The following is a 22486-nucleotide window of genomic DNA, read 5'->3' as shown; positions in this document are numbered from 1 at the left end:
ACAATGTTGGGCAACACAATGAAATCAGATTTTCTGTGTTGGAAAGCAAATAAATGAAGCTGCCAAAGTGCTTTTTTTTTCTTTTTTTTCTTTTTCTTTTTACCATTTTTACATGGAGTTTGAAATGTTACATAAATGAAAACACTGAGGGAGCCGAGATCATCTCCATTTGTACGCAGGAAGAGGGCAAGTGTGACCCCAAACAACAGGAACAGACAGTGTTTAACGGGACTTCCTTGGGTCAAAGGAAGTTGTGTGCTGTAGAGGATGGGGATGAAGGTGACCGATCAAAAGGCCACACCCCTCTGCGTGTAGTAAAACTGGAGTCACTCTAGTGGGGAGTTTTGGAGTCAAGACATGGATGGCTTGGGCCAGTGTGGTAATAATTAAGGCCTGTTAAAAGTTTTCACAGTGAGAGTAGCCCTATCCTGTCCGTCCCACTCTCTGCTTGTCATAGAAAATTAACAATAATACTGTCAACGATGGAGCACCTGCCCCAAACACTTCATACTTACATTCAGCCTTATTGCCCAAGAGGAAAGCAAAACCAATAAAAGTACATTACAGGGCACCAGGGCACCAGACCCATCGGTCAAAGCTGCTGGACAGCTCAATTTAAGTGAAATTAATCAGTGCCACTATTTGAAGGAAATGTACTTTCTGATGCGGCCTTCCTCAAAGGAAACAGTCAAGGTACAAAGACAACCGGTAAAGCAACATGGACAGGTCAGAGGTTAAATTGGGGCAGAGGGTGGAGCTGAACTGTAATATAGTATACACACCAATAGAAATGAGTTAGAATTCATGCATTACATGTATGCACATTGTGTAAGTATGTTGTGGTTATTCAATTAGTTCAAGCAAGGTTATATAGGATTATATACTCCTGGTTTGCTGAGGGACCACTAAAAATTAACTTCACTTTATCAAACTACTTATCTTCAGTTCAGTAAAGCAAAAGAGATTCCTGTTCAGACCTAATGTAACCGTAGAGTACATCGGATAATGTAAAGTCATGTGTTTGATCCTAGTGGCAAAACAATCAAAGTGTACATTTGTGTCACTGACATCGTACTCTATTCCACTATTGTTATGATGTTACATTTTTCATTTGGCTACAGTGAGTTTATGTTGAAGAGGATAGAAAAGTGGACAGGTTTACAATAAATGGCTTTTACCTCCATATTAATTATCAAGAGCACCCAAAAAAGGCTAATTTCCCATCTGCACTTTTGATTTACTCTTTGTATAGGCTTAACCAAGCAACCAACTTAAACATTACCGGGATGCTTTGCCCAGTCCATGTTCCACTTTTTAACAGCTACTCTTTGGCAGCCAAAGTTTTGTTTGGTCTCACGGTATGGCTTGTCACATGCTCATTCAGCCAATAGCACTTTGATGTCCGCAGCGTTAGACACACGTGGTACAGTTCTGCATGATGGGAGTGGTCTGGTGTTCATGTTTGTTGTTGGTGCAGTGCTCCAGAGAGCTGGAGCTCTTGAGTTGGACCAGGCAACGGTCAGCGGGACGTCCACTTTGAAGCACCCCCCAGCAGCACAACACGCGTAGAAACTCCTTCCTCATGTCTTTGCTACGCAGTGTGTAGATGATGGGGTTAAGTGCTGAGTTTAAAGTGGCAAAGCCAAAGAACAGCTCTGCTTTGTTGAGGATTGGACAGAACTGTATCCTGCAGGAGGAGTCCAGCAGGAGGATGGTGAAAGCTGGCAGCCAGCACATAATGAAGACACCTAACACTATTGTCACCGTCTTTAAAAGAGAATAGGCCTGAGAGTTTGTGGCTTCCTGGTGGCTGGATCGTACAATCAAATAAATCCTCACATATAAAATAACAATAGAGAGCAGAATGATGCTGAGGATAGTCACGACACACAGAATGTATTTCTTGGAGTAGAGCGGTAAAACCGCCGAGCAGTCTTTGAGATTGTCAATGCAGTTCCAGCCAAGGATAGGGAGTCCTCCGAGCAGGATAGAGGTCACCCAGCACGCTCCTATCAGCAGAAACATGCGGCACGTTTTAGTGGAGCCGTACACTTTGACTTTAGTGATGGCTATGTAGCGCTCAATAGCTATGACCAACAAGCTAAAGACTGAGGCAGCTAAAGCTATGAACGCTGTGCCTTCCCTGATGAACCATTGCACAGGGTACAGGGAAAAAGTCTTTGCCCCTGAGAGACAAACATTTGCTATGAAGGCAGAACCAGCCAGGAGGTCAGAGAAAGCCAGGTTTCCAATGAAGAAAAACATTGCTGAGTGAAACTTCTTATTGCGAAAGACTGCAATAAGCACAAGCAAATTCTCCAAAATAATAATAGTACAAAGCACCACGATGACAATGTTTAAGGTGTTCAAGCCAGTGTTTTTCTGACTGGTGCGTTCTGCCACCTCCTGATTGGTCATGTTCCTGGCGTAGACATAGTAGTACTGGACCAGGTTCTTGTCGTAGTACAGCGAATACTTGCTCCTCATGGTGGCTGGGGAGGAGAGCCCAGAGGCGTTTTGCCAAAGAATCATTCACTCTGGACTGACTCCGGAGCCTCTACGACGTGGTGGGGCTTCCTGTGGTGGAGGACACGAGGGGGGTCCGGGCCATGTCCACACTTTCAGATGCTCGGGGCGGGTCACCTGCAAAGACACAACACCTGGGTTAGTCACGTGTAACTTCTCTGCACAGAGAAATATGATAGACCAAATTTAGGGAACAATGTCCCCGAGAACCTTTTTTTCTGTTATTAAAATCTATTCTTTTAGACCAAAGCAGTGGTTCTCAACTGGTGTAGCTCCAAACAAAACCTACCTTCAACCTATAAGCTTCTTTATTTCAACTTATAGTGAAACATTTTGCAGTTTGACCTTTGTATAGTACATCATATGTAAATACAAAGAATATATTATATAGATCGACTTCCTGTGGATTAAACATTGATCATAAGGCTGACTTTCAAAAAAAAAATGTATCAATGTCATCTTTGGCAAAGGTCAATGACCCACTGAAAATGATCATGTGACAGAGATAAGATAAGAACAGCCTTTATTGATCTCACAATGGAGAAATTCATTTGTTACATTTATCTCTCAAGAATAGACAGGAAATGTGCAAACAATTAAATAGAGATATTTTATATACAGTATAATAACTACCAAATACTTAAGAGGGCAAAAACTATAAACAATAAAACATAAAATAAGCATACTATATTAAAACAAGTCAGTATTAGCAGTGCAAGTTCTAGTCATAGTGAAAGTGGTTAATAAAGTGACGCAGATACAGAGGTTATTGCACATAGTTTTTGCAGTTTGCCCTTTTGTGTCCCAACCTACCACTTGCAAACCGACAGACAAGAGAATGTTCTGGAAATAACAGTTAATTTGTTAGATAAATAAAAATCAAGCTTCACAGGGCCACTAAATAAGTCCTTTTGGGTTGCACACATCAGGGCATCTCCTGTCTCCATGTCGACACAATTGTTGCACCTTTGTCACAGCAATGGCAATTTTAACCCAGTGACTTCCGGAGAAACCTGGACACGTGTTGTTTAGTGAAACAATGCTAAAAATACAAAGCAAGAGTCACATCTTTTTTTTTTTCCCACACAGGAAGGTGGTTATCTTCAGGTAGCACAATGAAGCTTTGTGCAAGAGAGTGCTGGCATATACAGACACAAAAGTCTTTACTGACAGACTGAAGGGGACATTCCTCCATCCTTGTCAACACACAGCATTGTTGCAGGGAGCCAACCATTCCACTCCAGTGAGCTACCACATGAAACTTTAGCATAGCTCTGGATCAACCCAGATCCTCTGAAATGACCTTCCTGTTAAACCTGCACAATATGAGAAACAATGCAATATTCAAAAACCTTGATGAATATTGAAAGCTGGATGAAGATAGCAATGTTAATATAGGATTTATAGATGTTTTCGACCCAAACAGAAAACTGTAGGGTGATATTACAATAACACTATGCACATTGGTGTATAGCCCCACATCCTGTCTGACCGATCCACGTTTCTCAAACAGAATTATAAATAACGACAAGTAAACAATTGCGAGAGGAAAAGGTGGGAGCCTCCCTGACATTTAAGGGCAAAAGTCACCATGTATCTAAACACGTCTTGCAGCTGCACATGCATTGTTTGTGAGTTATGACAGCTCCATAACATCATTGTGAAAATGAAACGGCTTGTGAACCACTAATCTAGCATCAAACTGCAACAAAAGGCATTTCAAAGTTGAAAACTTACTCCGAGGCCAAATAATGCGCATCAGATGGAAACAAAGGAGAAGTTAAGGGTCTGGAAATGTAATTAAGGGGAGAAGCTGATGTCTCTAACCTGTCTGTTGTAACGAGACCCCACTGTTGGCTAAACGTTAGGAGGTAATTCAACACTGATGCCTGGACTCTCTGCATCTGTGACGACGACTGCAGCCAAAAAGTGAAAAATCTGAAATGGAAACTGGGGCTCGGACTGTGTGCTCCGTCTCTGCCAATGTTTGACTCAAGAGACAAAGGATGGAGTTGTATAATGCAGAAACCATATTGCCGTTCTATTGCTATGCAGCTGTCTTTCCACATGCTCTGCCTGGTTTATAAAAAGGCTACAATTAACCTCTGATTTTCAACTTGTCTTCGAGGGCTGAACAACTGTTTTTTTTTTTTAAGTCCCGGTACTAGTTTGCAATTACGAGTAGATTTGCAATTTATGAAGGTGATTTATGAAGGAAAATATGTGTGAGGAATTTCCCATAAACTTGGAAAATTTTACAAGTAAAGTTGTGTCAAATTTAATTATTATGGCTTGACAATGCCCTCCAGTGATCAAGCATGTGGAATGGCATTTAGATACGAAAACAGGATTGAGAGACATGACGTAGGAGCTGCCCTAGTGTGTCCTCCCATATAAGACGGTAACAAAACGAACACCCTTCAACACTGCTGCTATTGGCTATCTGTAATAACTAGCATATTGTGTCCTCAAGCTGCAACCAAGAACAATAGTCTCCTTCAGTGTAGGCGACATTGTCCGACAGCCTTCTTCACAGTGGGATAGTGCACTCAATAGTCTGATAGTCTGGTGTGTGCAATCATACAATTACTCCCTTATCAGGAGACAGAGGTGTGCAAAGGTTCACTGAGGTGTCAAAGTCGTTTATGCAGAATCAAAGTTTGGAAGAAAGTATAACCATTGGTGAGGCTCTAGATCAGGGGTGTCCAAACTTTTTTTTACTGAGGGCCACATACAGAAAAATACACAAACAGCTGGGCTGCACTCAGAAGAGGTCAGATGTATAACTCTATTGTATTAAAGTTAGCAAATTCAATACAATGTTAACTATGCTTTTTAATTGAATATGCTTTAAGGGACTAGACGGAGTTTAAAAATGTCAAAATTATGTATTTTCCTCCCCCACATGTTCCAGCAATGCCCTAATGTGTAGAATGAGCCCATACCTATTCACCACAACTGCATCTAAACTCCTGCACTGACACTCAAAAAGGTGTTAATTCGGGTCCGAAGCGCCGCCATGCACCAGCTTAATATAGAAACTGTAGCTACGCATAAGACCTGAGGTGGCAGTAGTGAGCATAAAATGACAACTTGCATATAGTCCCATTAAAGCAAAGCTTTCATTTAATGTTTTTTTCTCCACTTATTTTATATATACTCAATTATATATAAAAAAATTATAATAATAATAAAAAAATATATAGAATTTGCAGCGGGCCAATTAAAAGTGGCCGCGGGCCGCAGTTGGCCCATGGTCCGTAGTTTGGACACCCCTGCTCTAGATCAATGTTGTCCTAATACAGTGTTTGAAATTATTCGGAATCAAAAGGACCAAAACTGAAGTAAGAAATTACTTTATCCTCCTTATACCAGTACAGAGGTTCAATGACAACATTAGCTCATAAAAGATTGGCACAATGGCTGAGCGGATGATCAAAGTCTCTCCGTGTCTGGGACTCTGCGTTCCCCCATTAATCCAAACCGTGTACAACTGGCAAACTAGGTACTTCAGAACACAAAACTAGTGAAACTATGGTCTGGAGATGGGTCCCAGGCACTGCACTGTGGCTAGCCACTGCTCCAGACAGGTTCGCCTGCGATTTCTCTAAATAAAGTAGATCGTTAAAGACAGTGCTGCTGCTTTTTACGGGATCTGACCAGTGCTTTTTCCAATTTTCATCTAATTATTTTTTTCAATGTAATAATGTGCCCCGTGCCCCACTTTGTTAATAGACTTGAATAGGGCCTTGAGGCTGAGCACACGGCAGCCGCACCGTGCATAATCACTTTAGGCTGCATTATAGGAGCGTGTAATGATTTTCAAAAATGGAAAAAAGTCAGATGATACAAACCAGATACTGTGCTGCTTCAACTGTATCCGGCCAAAAGAAAAAAAAAGGCACTTGTCTCATTTTGTTTAACTACACTTTTGTCTCTGTCTGGGTTTCCTGAGGTCACGGAGATGCTGTGCAGACAGTTCGAGCTTCTTTTGTCACCGTAGAGATCTTAGCGTCTGTCATCAGGGGATTTCAGTCTGTGTGTGTGTGTGTGTTTGCAAATGAAAACCTGACGGGCTGGTTTTTGGCGTGTCGCTCCCTGCGCCTGTCCCGAATCATTATGATATCTGCGAGACGATTGGACGACGCAGGAGGGCAACTTCCTGCTGAACTGCAATCGGTGCCCGCAGTTCGACCCAGATTCTACTGTGACATGAAGTGACAAAGCAAGCCAATAAAAAATTACATCATGCGTTTGTTATTTTAGCTGACTTAGACTTTGGACTTGAAAGACAATAACGTCAAGTGATCAAATGAGGAGGAGGAGCATCATGTCTTGACTTCAGAGATAAACAAGTATCCTGTTGCACTTTTTCAGTTCATGGCTTCATTGATCTCAAAGACGTTTTGATGCGCAAGATATAATCTACCTGATAATGTCGCAATTGCTGTTTAGGAGATGAGCAAAACGGAATTATCGATTAGATTGCCAATGCCAAGAAACCAACCAAAAGTGACGCAAGCGATAAGAGTGCACTAACAATATAGGCCACCCCTTATGACGTAAAATGTATTGTACAACAGTGAGCTCTTGGAATGAAACTCAAGATGATGATAATTGAAAGTGAAAAAAGACATGACACTTTGAACAGATTTCCTATAAGTATCGAGAAAATGGTAAACCCACAAGGCCACGCTCTAAAACAGTTGTCCAGGTTTTCCACTATGACTTTCACGCACGGCGGCAGCGCCATGTGAATCATCGCCCTTCATTAGGCATTATAGTGTGTAATCAGTTGGCTGCTTTTAGGTGATGGATGGAAAGTTTCTGTTTGCTGATGTCAGAGTGCTATGTAGTAGGGCAAAGAGTAGGAAGGTTGCACAAAGACAAACTTCCCCCTGTGTGTTTTACAGCAAGAAAAATTGTGTAGGGCTGCTGTACGTTTGCAAGCAATCGCAAGTGACATAAGGCAACTGCTGTCCACACGACATGACAGGAAACACTACGCTGAGAGCAACAAAACAGACGTATTTGTCAGTCTTTGTGAGCTCAGTCCAATGATGAAATCTGAACCCTGTTTTCTGCTAATCCCCCTGAAGAGACAGGGACGAGGTGCTGTTACCAGAAACACCTGATAAGTCCCAATTAGTTGTGTTTGTTCGGCAGAAACCAGGGTGACGACATCCCACAATGCATCCTGGCACACAAAACAACATGGATCCCCTTTCTCAAAACAGCTTTGCAAACCTTGACACAGCAAAATCCCCCACGCAACAAACAGGAAAAAACTTTGATGAGACTAGCTTTGATCTTTGCTCGCGTTTTGAGCGTATTTGACCGTTTTGATAGATAGATATAGATAAATATAAACTTTATTGATGCCAAAGGAAATTGTAATATTGTCGGCTGCTCTCGATTCAAACTCCCGACCTTCTGATCATGAGACTACCCTCTCTAACAACTGATGCCCCTGATCACTGTTGGATCCGAAGATGCTGCACCAAAAACGTCACATAAAAAAGGGATTCATTGGTTTAAAAGACCATTGTGAGTCATTTTGAGTTAGTTCAGGACGCTCTGACCCAAGCTAAGACACTCCGACCACTTTAATCAACTTGTGCTCTCCCAACTTGCCCACGCCATTTTGTCTCAAACTTAATCTGATTACAAAATCGAGGCAATCCGTTACCAATACACCGCTTTGAAGCTTGTTGGGGCTATCAGTGCTGGACAAATGTGTGCGTGAAAGGCCCCCTGTCCCTCTAACGGTGTCCGGCTGACAAACATTAATACTAATGGAGTCGTCTTGAAGATACCATCTCTTTGTGCCCTGCTAGACACAGGAAAACGTTTCCAGTCCACTTAAGTAAACTTCGAGGTGTCTGCATAGTGGAGACTCACTCAAGCTCCTCAAAGGAAAATTCCACATGCAAAAGTACAGCAGAGAAAGTCAGAAGGTTTTCTCAAGTCAAGTGTTGACATGTCGCCACAGAGGAAAAAGCACGGCTAATGCTAAACTCTTGAGCTGAACAAGCAATGCATGTTTAATACTACTTATAGTAGAGATGTTAAGAGATGTGATACATAGACAATTTAATTGGAAAGGTTTCTGTTTTATGAAATGTCAAACCTAAAAACTAAGCAGTCTTGATCCGCAAGAAAGAGCCAATGTTTCCTTCATGCTGGTATTGAAGGAGGTTGCCTCACCAAACTTTTCCTTGGCAATATGCAAATTAGTATGCTTTGCAGTGGGCAATTAAAAAATAAAGCCTAAATGAAGAAAACAGTTATTTGGGAAAGAGTCATCTTACTACCAATCTATGTTGTTTTTTTTTTAAACAGGGACAGTGTACAATAAACATTAACCTCAAGGGAAGAGATGCATTGTGCCAGGTTATAGCTGAAGTGCTAATTTCCACCTGTAGTCCCTGGGCAAGCTGATGTTAAAATACATATAAAACCTCATGCAAACATGGATAATGGCATTTACATTTACCAATTTCATAATAGTAAAGCAAATCTTCACATACACAACAATCAGATAAAACACACACACACACACACGTACATCCGGTCACATGTGGGTGCAAGTTTGATTTGACAAGAGCCATGTCTTTGCCAGGCGTAAGAAAGTGTAAGAGTTTGCGCTTGTTCATCAGCTCTGTAGGCAACTTATTCCACTGACGAGCGGCCGCACAAGAAAAAGCAGTTTCCAAATGCCGTCTTTCGTTTTTCGCCCAGAGATATGAACTCAAATGTTGAAAGCTGAGAAAAGTGTGTTTTACGAGGATATGACAGTGCCATCAGATCTGCTCTGACCAGCACCAATCACTCACTCATACATTTATGGATACATACATCAGTGTCGAGCCCAAGGACAGAGAGCTGGATTTGAACCTCTGACCTTTGGGTCCCTGAACACGCTTTAACCACTGGTCACCATCAGATTTACATTTGATCATCAGAAATATTCTATTATTATCATTATGGGCATGAACTTAATCAAATCTGAATCTGATGGATCTAGATTTATGGATTTTAGTTTTGGTTATGCCGTGTCACAGCGGTCAGCACTCATGCTTCACAGCAAGAATGTCCTGGGTTTCCCTACCACTAAAAACATGTGCAATAGGCCAGGATGAATGATGTATGTGCGTGAATGAATGGTGGTCAGAGGGGCGTTGGCGCAGTGTGTGCAGTCCCGCTTATGTCAGTCTATTCCTGGGGCAACTGTGTGCAAATCAACTACACTATGTGAAGCGCTTTGGGTGACTGTGTGTCATGTGAAAAGCGCTATACAAATAAGTTTCCATAACAAATGTACATATTGTGCTGTAATATGCCCCATTATTATACTGGCTACAGTGAGCTAACCTTACAGACTAATGTGCACTCAAGACACCCCCGTGTGCTCTTCCTGCTTTGTTTGGTATAATAACTTGTTGGACTCCGCTCGCTTGTGTTTACACTGCCGACTTAGCATGATCCAACAAGCCTTATCAAGACAGGCTTTCCCTTGCATGAAGCTTCTTACAGTGCAGCTAAAAACAGCCCCATGCTGGATGGCTGTTGCAGCAGGTGGCACAGTCTCACGCTGTCATGCCGTCACTCTGCCCCAAGGCCACATGGGGAAATTTGTATTGATTTGCCGAAGTCAATTTCCAGACAAAATCATTTATGTTTTTTGATACCATGACAACAGCGATGGGTGCAATCTATGTCGCGTCCTTTAAAAGACCTTAGCCAGACTAAACACACACAAAGATCAACATCCTGGTATGTCCTTGGCAATTCAGTATAAGCTCTACAGTAATGTTTTATGTGCTGTGTAATCTGGAGAGTACGGACATTTTGCAGCACTTTTGGGCCTGTAGAAAAATAAATAAATGAATAAGGCAAAGAAAGTGCAGGCGCAAAGCTGAGCTAAAGCTCTGATTGTGTAAATGTCGAATAATAAATAAAATAAATGAGGGTCCAGCACACCACTGTGTGTAGAGGTTGCTCTAAAAGCAAAAACTCATGCGCTGTCACACACCAATAAAAACAATTAAGAAAGAGAAATGGAAATATAAGTATATAAAGGTCAAAGTGGCACAAGGATCACAAGGATCACAAGATCAACTTCCGTATTTACCCACAGCAACCAAAGAAAGGGAAAAGTGATCACTTTCTGTAAAGAACCGCAGCTTTTGTGGATGTTAGTACCAGTTCAGCGCGCTTGTGCCTGGTCAACCTAGGACAGTGGGGACGCTCTAACCCGGTAGACCAAGCACAGGGCTGGGTAAGGCCTGCCAGTGTTTAAACACGCCTCAAGAGGCAGAAAATCCAATCGACTACTGATATGAAATAGTGCGGTTCTATTTTAAATTTATCAGGAACAAGGGCATTGAAGACTTTTTTCATCAAATTGTGTCAAAAGACCCTCCTGGAACCACCACCTTAACGTGGTGGAGAGGTTTGAGCGCCCGAATGATCTTGGGAGCTCTGTTGTCGGGGGCTTCGTGCCCCTGGTAGGGTCTCCCATGGCAAACAGGTCCGGGGTGACGGGTCAGACAAAGAGCGGTTCAGAAGCCCGGTCAGAACCATGAGGCCGTCCTCCCGTGGACCCACCACCTGCAAGAGGAGCTATAGGGGCTGGTGCAATGTGATTTGGGCAACTCCAACTGCTGCCCCCACGACCCGGCAACGGAAAAGTGGAAGAAAATGGATGGATGGATGGATGTGTCAAAAGAACAAAGCCAATCTAAAATAGAAAATTATGACTAAAATTTAACTTTTGCACAGTTTTAAGCTTTAACCTGAGTGACACTGACGTTGGATATTGCATTACCTACCTAATATGTCAATATATTAGACCTAGTGGACTTCACAAAGGGAAACAGAAATAATGCTGTGCCAACACCATGGTCAAGGGAAACCTCATCTTTCTTCAGAAAATATGTATTTTGTAACAGTTGACGTCTAGATTGCGAGCAGTAAGTAACTAGTTCCTTTTCAGAGGAGGTAAAAACAATTCCGTTCCTTATTTTCGGTTGGCCCAACAGAGAGTCCAGAGCTATATTTTAAAGGTGCTTGCTTTGTGTGCAAATGTAGATATTCACAGCAATATAGTGATACTTTCAAACCCATGCATAAGCAATGTGATGATACCACAAGTGGCCCCAATACATGTGCTTCATCACATAATTAGGGATTAGCCCACCAGACAGGGTGACAGTTTGGGCACAGCGTCTTGTTCGAGATCCTGTCTGTGAGACGCTCAAGCTGCTTCCTCTCCCAGCTTTGTTTGATACATCTTGGTGACTTGTTGTCTCATTTTCGTTCACACTTCAGCTTCAGCCTCCACTGTGTTATTTATAGCAGGCGTTTCGGTGCCGTATAGCGCCAGAGCAGCAGCGTGGGACAGGACGCGCTGTAAAGAAGGGCATTACAGAAGTTACAGCCCAAATGACCAGCAGACATACACTCCCCCACAGCCTTCTCCCGTGTCTGTCCCAATGGGGGAGGTGGGGGAACTCCAGAGAGGAGGGTGTTTCAGACGCAATTACTGTAATACCACTGTCAAGCTAAGTCGCTCAAATTATTCATGTTTTTTCACTGTTTTGCATACTTCCCGCTGCCTCCCTGATCTGCAGAAACCACGGCGTCCTCGTACCACCACCCCTCCTCTCGTATATTTAAAACTCTGCCGCAAAGATCAAAAGACGCAGGCCACAAAGAGGTGATTAAAAGCACATCAAGCAGGATTTATTTAGCACGCATCTGCAGTAGGCTTGGAGCTATTAAAGACTTCATTATGGCAGAAAAGCACAAACAGCCGAGCGATAAGGGACTCAAACACCTCCGTCTGTTCAGAAATGCAGGTCAAATATGATACTATTTATTAAGACTAGCCACATGAGGTCACACGCCTAAATACAGAGTGTAACAGAGTGTGGTGTAAGCCCTGTATGATGTCAGACTACTCCAGAATTAAAAGCCCAAAAGAAAGAGTTTGTATGAAAATCATTGGACCTAAACGCACAACAGGTTTTCAGATTTTTATATTTATGACTTGACTGGGATAATGCATGTGAGATGATTTAATAATAGTTTTACACCAGTGAAGTGGCAATTTTCTGAAGAAAAGGTGAAGAACATTTTCAAGAACATATGCGTAGGTCACGATAACTAAATCTAAAGTTAGTGAATACCTTATATCACAGGAACAAATTCTAAGGCTGAAAAAAAAATGGCAGTTAAGCTCTGTTGAAAAAGTACTTAATCTTAAATCATCTTAAAAATCCCACAATGAACATGAAATACAATAAGACACAACAGACTTTAGGAAAGTAAGTATTACATTAGAAAAATGCCAAAATAATGCAAATAACTGTACTGACATAAATTAGCAATATAGCAAGAGGGAAGGTCCGTGGCACTCTCACTCACTCATGGCCCATGATTATGATATGATTGCACGGCCACAGTAAAATAGATTCAAAGATCAATATCAGACATTGCAAAGAATGTAAGGCCAAAAGAAAAAATCTCAGCTGTCAAATTCAATTAAACTTAAATTTGCGAAAATGCTTAAGGTCACATGCAACTGACTAACACAGCATGACAATATGAAACTGTTGCCTTAACACATGAAGCGGTGGTTAAACCCAAATAAAAGCAAAGCGTGCGTATATGTAGCTATAGCATTAACCACATGTACACTTAAACACACGCATCAGTCGCACCACGGCCAGAGAGGTGTGATAAGGTTGCACTGCAGCTCTGCCCCCTTCACACCTTCACATGCTCTGTTTTAACAACGAGCTCGGCCCTACAATAAAAGGCTTTGAACCCTTTTTTTTTTTGGTCTCTTTTGTCCCGGTGTTCCGATCCTTTTCTCCTGCTCTGCCAGACCTTGAACTCCACCCCTTCTCATGTTCTGTTGTGCTACAGATAATCTGAGAGGTTGTCGTGAGAGATTATTTGTTGTCTACCAGTGGAGTGGGAAGGCCCACTGCCCACACCAAAAAGTGAAGTGTGAAGTACGTAGTTTGAAGTGGGAAGTGTATAGTGTCTCACCCAGCATCAGAGTGGCAAGATGTTTGGAAAGTTGTGATTTTTCAACAAGTCTGCAAGTAAAAATAAAACTATTGAAAGATTAAAGCAGTACTAAGTAACTTGTTTACCTTGATAAATCCTTTCCGTAGTCCCTCTGGGGGTAATGCAAGTGTTTATGGGATGATTGGGGGGTCTTTCATCTCCCCCTGGTGTCTCTGGCCAGAAAACCACAATTGCAACTTTGCCTGCACCGGGTCGGAGGCGCCACTACACACTAACAGAATCACGAAAGAAGAAGCTAACAGGCTAACGGGCAAAGCTAACTAAAGAAAGAAGCAAGCTAAGCACCACTTAATCAGTATTTACAGCCAAGTTTGATCCCAAGTAGTTGGATGTACAATGTCCCTCTCTCCCTGTGTCTTTTCTCTCAGCGTAGTATTTACTCTCACAGACAATGAATGAGTAAAAAAACGCAGCATTCTACGATACCAGCAGTGGCGCTCATGGCCTCTAGGGGCATGAGTTACTTAGTTCCGCTTTAAAGCATTGACAACTGCAGAAAAAATGTATTGCTGCACATGCTACTAATATGTCTACCACTGCCAATGGTGCAAGCCAGTGCAGAGCAGCCAGAGGAAAACTCTCTCAGACACAGGCAGGACACTCCACAGAAACCACACAAACAAACAAAACAAACAAATACAGCAACTTTTTCACTAATTCTTATTAAAAATCAACCAAAATAGCAATTGAACAAAAGTATTCATAAATTTCACCTCGACTGTTAAGTGCAGATCCATTTGCCAAAAGCCAGACGTATTAAAAAAGTACTAAAGATAAAACGGCAAAGCAAAGGCAGTGATGGATGACACAATCTCCTCTCTGCAGGGGTACAAAGCCACCATGATTGGCTGTGTTCACTGGCCATGATACGTTGATGAATTGATGGAGGGTCTCCATGGCCACTTACGGTCCAGCTAAGAAAAAACATGCCCAGACTCTGGCAAAAACAGACCCCTAAAACATGGTCGCTGTGTTGAAGAAAAACAGTGTTGCCTAGGGAGGGAATACTGTTGTGTCCACAGAGTCCAGAAGGTTTTCCGCAGCATTTTATAGAATTTAAATATTATAGTTTCAGTTTTATGGTGTTTGTTTAGCGCCTTGACAGTCAGGAGTTGCATTTAAATCAATAAAACTTTGAGAGTGAAGAGACCCAAAGGCAATAAAATCACAAAGTTGGATCACTGCTGTGACTCTATTTTGATGGGTGGGCAAATTAGGCAAGTATGAATTTCAAAAACAACACATTGCTCTTCTGAAACTTCACATTCAAGCCTCGGACCGAAATCTCTGCAGTTAGAAAGCGGGGTTTCCTGCTTCCGTGGCCTTGTGAGCGCACTCGAGACAACAGCTACTTGACTTTGACCTCGACTTGTTGTCTCAAAGAAGACGTGTTGCAGCGCATGTCATATGAGCTGCGAGTAAACAGCATCTACTTTCTCTCAATCTGTCCGCGGCTAATTGAAACGGTCTGACCTCTTTCGAGACCCTGCTCATGTACTATGGCTGGAGGATCATTTTGTCATGTGAACAGTTCCAGCATAAATAAACTCGATAAACTTAAAGAAATGGCGGACTTTGAGCTTAAGGGTACAGCCAATACAACAACACCGGCTCTTGAGAGTGGCTCCTGTCCAGCTATGGTCATAATATAAACACAATTTTCCACAATGAACTCAATTAGATTTGTCAGAGAGATTTATGCTTTGGGAGTGTGCGGCCGGTTGATTTCTCTAGTGGCCTCTCTCTCATATTTGCAGTTTTAAAATAAACTAATGAATAATTGAATTCCCAAGAGCTGGGTCCTTATTGCACAGTTTCTCTTTTTGTACTGAGCTCAATCAAAGTAATAACTTCTTTATTGCTCCTTTATGAAAAGCTGCATGTGTCCCTCATTATCGCCTTGCACCACTCGCTGTCAGGCTGTACGTGTGAAAGTGCTTGTTAGAGGAGGAGATAACTTTCCCCTGTGTACCAAATGAATGGTTTCAGATGGGCTTTCGAAGCTCAGAGCTCCCACTGGCTGCACGAGACAATCCAAGAAATCCAAGAAAAGGGTCTCCAGCCGTTAACTCCTGGATGTGGGGAGGTGGGGTGTTGAGGTAATCCTGGCGAGATTTCCAGCTGCACAAACAAAGCTGACTGCATGACAAAGGCTTCCAAGAGTGATTGAGAAGAAAAGAGAAGCAACGGGGCGCCTGCAGACCACATCATCTTCATGTGTACCTGTTCCAAGAGTGAGTGCAGAGAGTGACCGGGATTTGAATAGAAAACCACAACATGACCGCAGAGGTTAAGCAGGGAGCTCGCTTCACAGACGTAAATCAACGTTGAAGATGAGCTCCAGCTCAAACCACAGCGGTAACAAGAAACCCTAATTGAAAGGACTTATCACTGTTTCCCAAATATGCTTATGACATGTAGACTGCTTTGGCACAAGGTAAAATGCCAGGCAATCCGAAAACCATTTTTAGAGCTGGCATACGTTTAGTAAAAGGGATATATGGGACAATAGAGGAACTCCCTTATCAGTTTCTAAAAAAGTGTCAGGAAATCCTGGCGTGCTGCTACAAGCTTGTCATGGGGGGTCCTAGAGTTTGTCCAAGTCACTTCTCCAAAAGAAGGAATGTAACAAAACACTTTTCATGGATTTACGCACAAAGCACATTATAAGCTCTATATAAACTACAAATGGCCCTTCAGATTAAATGTGAAAAACACACAATGCTCCTCCATTTTGAGGTCTAACGGTAAGTTATTTACATCACAACAAATCATTTAGTCCAGTAGTCCAGTAGTATGTGTGTACAATAAAAACGGTTTTATTTGTTCATACTAAGATTCATTTTGACTTGACTTTAAACAGCGCTGTAACTGTTTATCAGCACAAAAGGACTGACTTCTGCCACACTGCTTTAAAAGGAAGGATTTTGATGACATCGCGACTGTGTTTACAAATTTGGCAATGTGCAAAGATGGCTTTATTTTTCTGTCTGATCGAAAACCACTCCCAGATCTTGGCTGTGAATCACTGAGCGTCAGCTGTGTGTTGCGACTTGTGCATGGGCAGCTTAAGAACAGAAGGCGTTTATTTTGCTCCCACTGCCACACCCAATGAAAGTGTTTTTCGGTCTCAAAAAGTCTGAGCACGCAGTGGATCCCAGATGTCTGAGTTGTTGAGACACAAGCTCTTCTTCTTTTCCTTGAATATTATCCTTTCCAAGCGTATCATGATGATTTGCATCTTGATTTGACGGAATCCTGACCTCCATTTATCAGTGTTTGGGACTGGCCAAATTGTACAAAGGCTCTTAACCCCTTGCGGCGGATTGTTACGTAATTATTACGTAGGATCTGGCATTGTTTTGCTTTTAGGGGTTGCCACAACAAATCACATGCTCGTTTAATCTCAAGTAATAGCAATGAAACAGAAATTGCAATTTGAATGTTGCAAATAACAAAAAACGTCAAGTAATTAGTCAGGACAATATCCTCTACAAACAAAATATCGTGTCTCTCTGGAGTATTATAAAACCTGCTAACCCTGTAGTTTAATTAACCTTTAGAAATGTCCTAAACTGCATGGTTTTATTATTTGCTTAGCAGTTCGTATTTCAGTTTCAAGTGTAAATGTGCACAGTGGACTGAACCTTAATTTTAAAACATGAATCCCAAATAAAATCGTAATGCTTTTCAGAAAAACTTGAATATTTCAATGATTAATATACTGCCTTGGCTTATGTTTGCTCTTGATGTTCTTCCAATTGTTGTATTATCTAGGCTGAGAACTGGCACACAGTCCACCGCAACAACACAGTAGCAGGATTGTTCAGACATGCTGGCAATATGAAAAGCTCAATTTACATGGCAGCATTGTTTTGCCGTCATCCACAGCTTCCTACTCTCTAAGCAGGTTTCATTTCACCAAGAAAGAGAAAGGGTGTATTGCCTCGAGCATGACGCATCTGACGCATCTCCTAAGTTTTGAGTGTGTCTCTCTAAAAAGCTTGATCTGGATAAAGTGCTGTATGCGCAGACAACAAAAGGCCAGAAAGCGTCCCGCAGGAAAAGGCATTCTCGCTGTGCTCTATCAGCGGGCCGCTCCCAGGCCTCTGCTGAAACCCGAGCATCCTTCAGGGAGCGACGCCACCCACCAAACATCATCGCTACCACCACCCAGTCCATGCTTTCCTCAACCCCCAGTGACCTATTAAAAAGTCCCGCAAATCCCGTTCCCATTGCTAAATCACAACATTTTTTTTTTTCTTCTTCTCCTCGCTGTGAGTGAACTCCAGAGCCGTATTTATTTGCTCTGTTCATCTGGTTGTCTCGCTTTCTCACGCTCACATCCTTTGAAAAGGCGAAGATTGGTGTCGAGAGGAGGAACGGGGACGGAGAGTAGAATCTGGTTCAGTGACACAAGGTTTTTTTTTAGACACAGTACAGTACGTAATGCGTAATGTAAACTTTCATTTGACTCTTCTGTAAACGGTGCGAGGCATGAAAAATTAAAAACGAAAGTCTCCACCACATTCACTTCATTGTAGGGCCAATTTTCTGACAAATAGCAGAAAATGATAAAAGACAGGAAATGCATAACCCATTTCGGCCACTAAATCTCATGTTCTCTCTTTCTTCTTTTCTATCTCTTAAATAATATGTATTTGTACTCACTAAGAGACTCTGTGAATGTGCTACGAATGGTGGACCGAAGCCAACCAAGCATCTCTATTACTTTATTTATCCCAGTACAACGCAACACTTCTGCCAAAGTATCCACTTGCATAGTAGCTTTAGATCCAGGCTGAAAATGAATGAAGGCAGCTTATCTCCACTCTTTGCTTTAATGTAATCTCATGATACTTTATGGTTTATTGGTTTTATGTGCCTTCTACGTGTAAATTCATTATAGCCGACTTTTAGTACACTCCTGTTCCATAAAACGCTTTGAATGACTTACGGACTTTGGATTTCTTTTACCTAGACTCAACCTCAACTCCCTCAACTATAAACTGTGTTATTTCTTTTGTTTTTTAAAGTCATTTCCTTACTGCTTTGCTCCATTAGAGAATGTCAATCTGGTGACTGTTTTCCACCCAGGTGTGGCAACTGCAATTATTTATGCCATTTCAAACAGCCCCTATCTCCAGAAGCCATCTCCTCCAAGTCCAGCAGTTACATTATTAACTTCTGGGTGGCAATGGCAAATAAACAGCTCCTCGGAGAGAAAAGACGCCTGGCGAGCCGAGTGATGATTGTAATTTGGTGTTGTTCTGGTGCGATGACCCGTGCGATCATATGGTCCGAAAAGACAGATTGCAAGCCCAGGCTGCATCATCCCCTGTGTCTGTGTCTCCCTCTTCCTAATGCATGTCGGCTGGGAGAAGGGTCTGCAAATAAACAGGCTTGCCCAAAACAAACCCCTCTCGACTAACACCGTCATCAATGAACCTGCTGACAGCACCTTCAACGCTTGATAGTCTCCTCTGAAAGCTGCAAAACAGCCTCCTATTTTAACCCCCCCACCCCACCCCACCCCACACAAACCAGTGTTGTTGCTACATTTAGGGTGTTTTCAGATCCCAGTTTAACAGGGTCTCCAGCTTCTCCGCATACATTTCTCATCTGGTTTCTTCCCCTTCAACTGTAACTACCAAACCATTCCCGCAGCAGCACTAATGGACTACATGGATTGAGAGAGAGGGCAACCACAGGATAAAGCTTGATGGATGGTAGCTTTTATCAGGCCAATAAACAAAAGTTCCTCTGCCTTATCATCTTTATCTGAGGGCGATATGGGAGCTCAGCTGCATCAGGATGCTTCCAACTGGACTGCTAACACCTATACATCCTCTGTAAAGATAAGTTTAACTGCATTGGTCAGTGTTAGTAGGCTACTGCTCCAAATTCATAACACACTTTCATTGACGAGTTTAAACCCTCTTCAAGCCAGATTAACTCCAGTACAAAAGGATAATATGGGCTTTTGTCTTATTAATACATCCTTTCAACAATGCTTTCCTTAGAGTGACGGATGAACAAGCCCCAACAGCATCGGAGGGGTCAGCGAGGGGGGGTTAGACTCAGCAGTGGCTACAGGGGGGGGTCACATGCATGCACAACTGATGGACTACTAGATTAACCACGCGATGTATACACACGCTCCCCCCCTGCAAGTCTGCTGAAGTTAATATTTCACCGATTTGTTTAGAAAGCAACTATCACATCGCGTCCACTGCGCAGAGGTGTTGCTTAATACGGACCGTCCTGTTGTCATGTGCGCTATGAGTCAGTACAACCATCAGCACGATAGGCTTTGGTGAGGTTTCCGGAGACCAGTGAAATGCGCTGAGCTGTTTTAGTTATAACATGTCCTGTGATTTGTGCGCTTCCAAAGAACAATGATGTCACGCCAGTCAAGAGCTAAAACTGTCATTTAAAAACACTTCTTACCCCATGAATGGTTTCTTGAAAAGCGGCAAAAAAAATAACGCTCCGACCACTGCCCACCGAAAGTCTTCACATGTGTCCAGCGGTTCCACCAAATGCCGCGTCAAACTTCAGCGCTCTACCTCCGGCACTGGGGTCGAGAGGAGGGGAGGCGATGACAATCAAAAAGTTTGCAGCAGGATCAGGCGGCGTGTCTTGTCACTGGTAAATCCATGCGTAAAAGGCAAATGAGAGCCAATCAGTCGTCAGCGAGAGCCGCGATCCCTTTCAGCGAGCGCCTAGAGAAACTTGTATTTCACGCGAAGACTGCACTTTCTCCTTTGTGGTCCTAATCCAGCAGCAGCTCGTCTGATTGTCCTGCTCCTGGCGGTCTGGGAACAACAGGGGCTGTGGAGCGCGCGCGCGTGCAACGTGCACATGAGCACACCCACCAGAGAGACAGGCAGCGGCAGGCAGCTCATAAATGAAACGTCACATGGCGTAGAGTCGCGAGCCCTTCGAAGTAATGATAATACGGCTTATGTGAACCGCAATTAATAGTATGGAAAATACCTTTTAAGCCTATTTCTGGAGTCTCTCCTCACTCTAGAGCGCCCAAATGAAGACCAGATGTTCCTCCTCACTTCCTACTCCCAGCATTCAGCCTCTGCATGCCTCAGTTTCCTTTAAAGACTATTGTTATATCTCATGCATAAGCTCCTTTGTCTTATTGTGTCTATCTTTAACATTTAACAAGAGTAAACAGTGTAATCTTTCTATTCGCATGACAAAACTAAACTTTAACTAGAATCTTTTAGCCACATTTGTATTTTTATTTCTACTCTCTTGTGCAAACCTGTATAAATAAAGGATAAATAAAATAACATAAAAACAAGACAGGACTTTTCCATCCTACCTATTTATAACACAACTGCAGAACTAGTGGCTGAATTGTGCAGTGTTTTTTTATTTTTATTTTTTTAACCTCATGCTCCCAATCCCTTTCTCATGTCTGAAGTGATTCAATTTTAATTTCTGTGTTTCCCCCAGGTGTAGAGGTATAAGTCACGCGGGAGGTGACGTGCAGGTAAGTCAGGGCTTGTTAGTCATCAAAACCGGTGCGCCTCAACACATGTCGGCCGCATACGCCCGGGCAGGTGCTCCCTCATCAGTGAAAGAGCCTCTATCCAACCCCAGAGGACGTAATCATAACGTCTTCGCAGTCATTACGTTAAAAGTCAAAGTCATCCCGAGAGGCCATGAAGTCAGCGTCTGCGATGAGGAGTACGGGAACCTGGCTAATGTTGTTTTAGTGTTGGTTATCTCGCAAAACATTCAGGGGGGTCCCCGGCTTCTGAAGTGGAGATAAGATACCTGTTTTGGCCTGCATTTTTGGGATAGACAAAATAGTGGTTATGGAAGACGAAAGGAGCAGAGAGGGGCCTCGTCTGCTTTGATAACTGGAGTAAAAGTTATGGGCATAAGACAACTTTATCAGGAACATGTAGTTGTAGTAAAGGTGTGAGTAGAAATCAAAATTGAGATCCAGGCTGATTCAAAACAACAGAAGATTTCTATTGTACAAAAGGTTTTTCACGGTTATAGCTAAACAGAAAGACTCTAAACCAGAGGGTGTTATGGGCAAAACATATTTATATAATGTCTATGGTTTTTCACACCAAGTACCACTGAAGAAAAAATGTCTCTGCACATACCACCAGATATAAACCTAGTCTATGAAAGGACTATAGCATGTCACATCTCAGACTGAACAATATCACATCTCAGACTAAAATGGGACAAAACTATGACCATGAAGTAGTTATCATCAAGGAAAGGACTAATCCAAAACTGTAAATTTACCCACGACTAGAACTCAAATGAGTCTAAGCACCACCAGTGTCACAGTGCCACAGAAAAGTACATTTTGGCATTTCGTCACCCATTTGCGTGGAGGAAAACCCTTCACACCTCACCTCCTCATGCAAAGTCAGGGGGCAAACATCTAAGTTTAAGTTTCCTTCTGTACTTTTCTACACGCTCTTTAGTTACGTAAAACGCAGCGAGATTCCGTGCGTTGAGCAACTCTCGCCACATTCATCCCAGCCCCCGCAAAACAGCTGGTATTTGGAAAGTGTACCGTCGCGCTCAAGAACAAAAACTACTGATACTGAAACTTCTAAATCCTTTAGTGGTGGTATGACGCTACATTCATATACGCTGGTGGTCGGCAAGCTGTGATTCTGAGTAATCCTAACCTATGTATGAAGACTATGTAACCACCAGGGAATATTGTGAGCATTTTCAGGGTAAAATACAAATACATAAAAAAAAAACAGAGCAGTGAATTACATGAAACTGTCTTTATTCCAGTTTTGTTATTGCTGTGCTGGAAAGACAAGAGCAACTAAATGCCCCATATTTGACAAAG

At 42.5% G+C, this 22486-nt stretch overlaps 1 protein-coding gene across 1 annotated transcript; it reads right to left on the bottom strand.

Annotated features, from left to right (window-relative positions):
• Positions 1-569: 569 nt before the first annotated feature.
• s1pr2 (sphingosine-1-phosphate receptor 2) lies at positions 570-20709 on the bottom strand. Its single transcript, XM_079564540.1, has 2 exons — positions 20080-20709; positions 570-2643 (listed from the first exon to the last, which is right to left on the bottom strand). Exon 2 carries the CDS (start codon positions 2530-2532, stop codon positions 1411-1413), a length of 1122 nt encoding a protein of 373 aa, XP_079420666.1. The 5' UTR covers positions 2533-2643; positions 20080-20709; the 3' UTR covers positions 570-1410.
• Positions 20710-22486: the final 1777 nt, after the last annotated feature.

The sequence above is a fragment of the Gobius niger genome (genome assembly GCF_951799975.1).
Source record: "Gobius niger genome assembly, chromosome: 10".
Taxonomy (NCBI): domain Eukaryota; kingdom Metazoa; phylum Chordata; class Actinopteri; order Gobiiformes; family Gobiidae; genus Gobius; species Gobius niger.
Note: the sequence above shows the minus strand (reverse complement) of the source record. Positions and strands in the feature narration are given on the sequence as shown.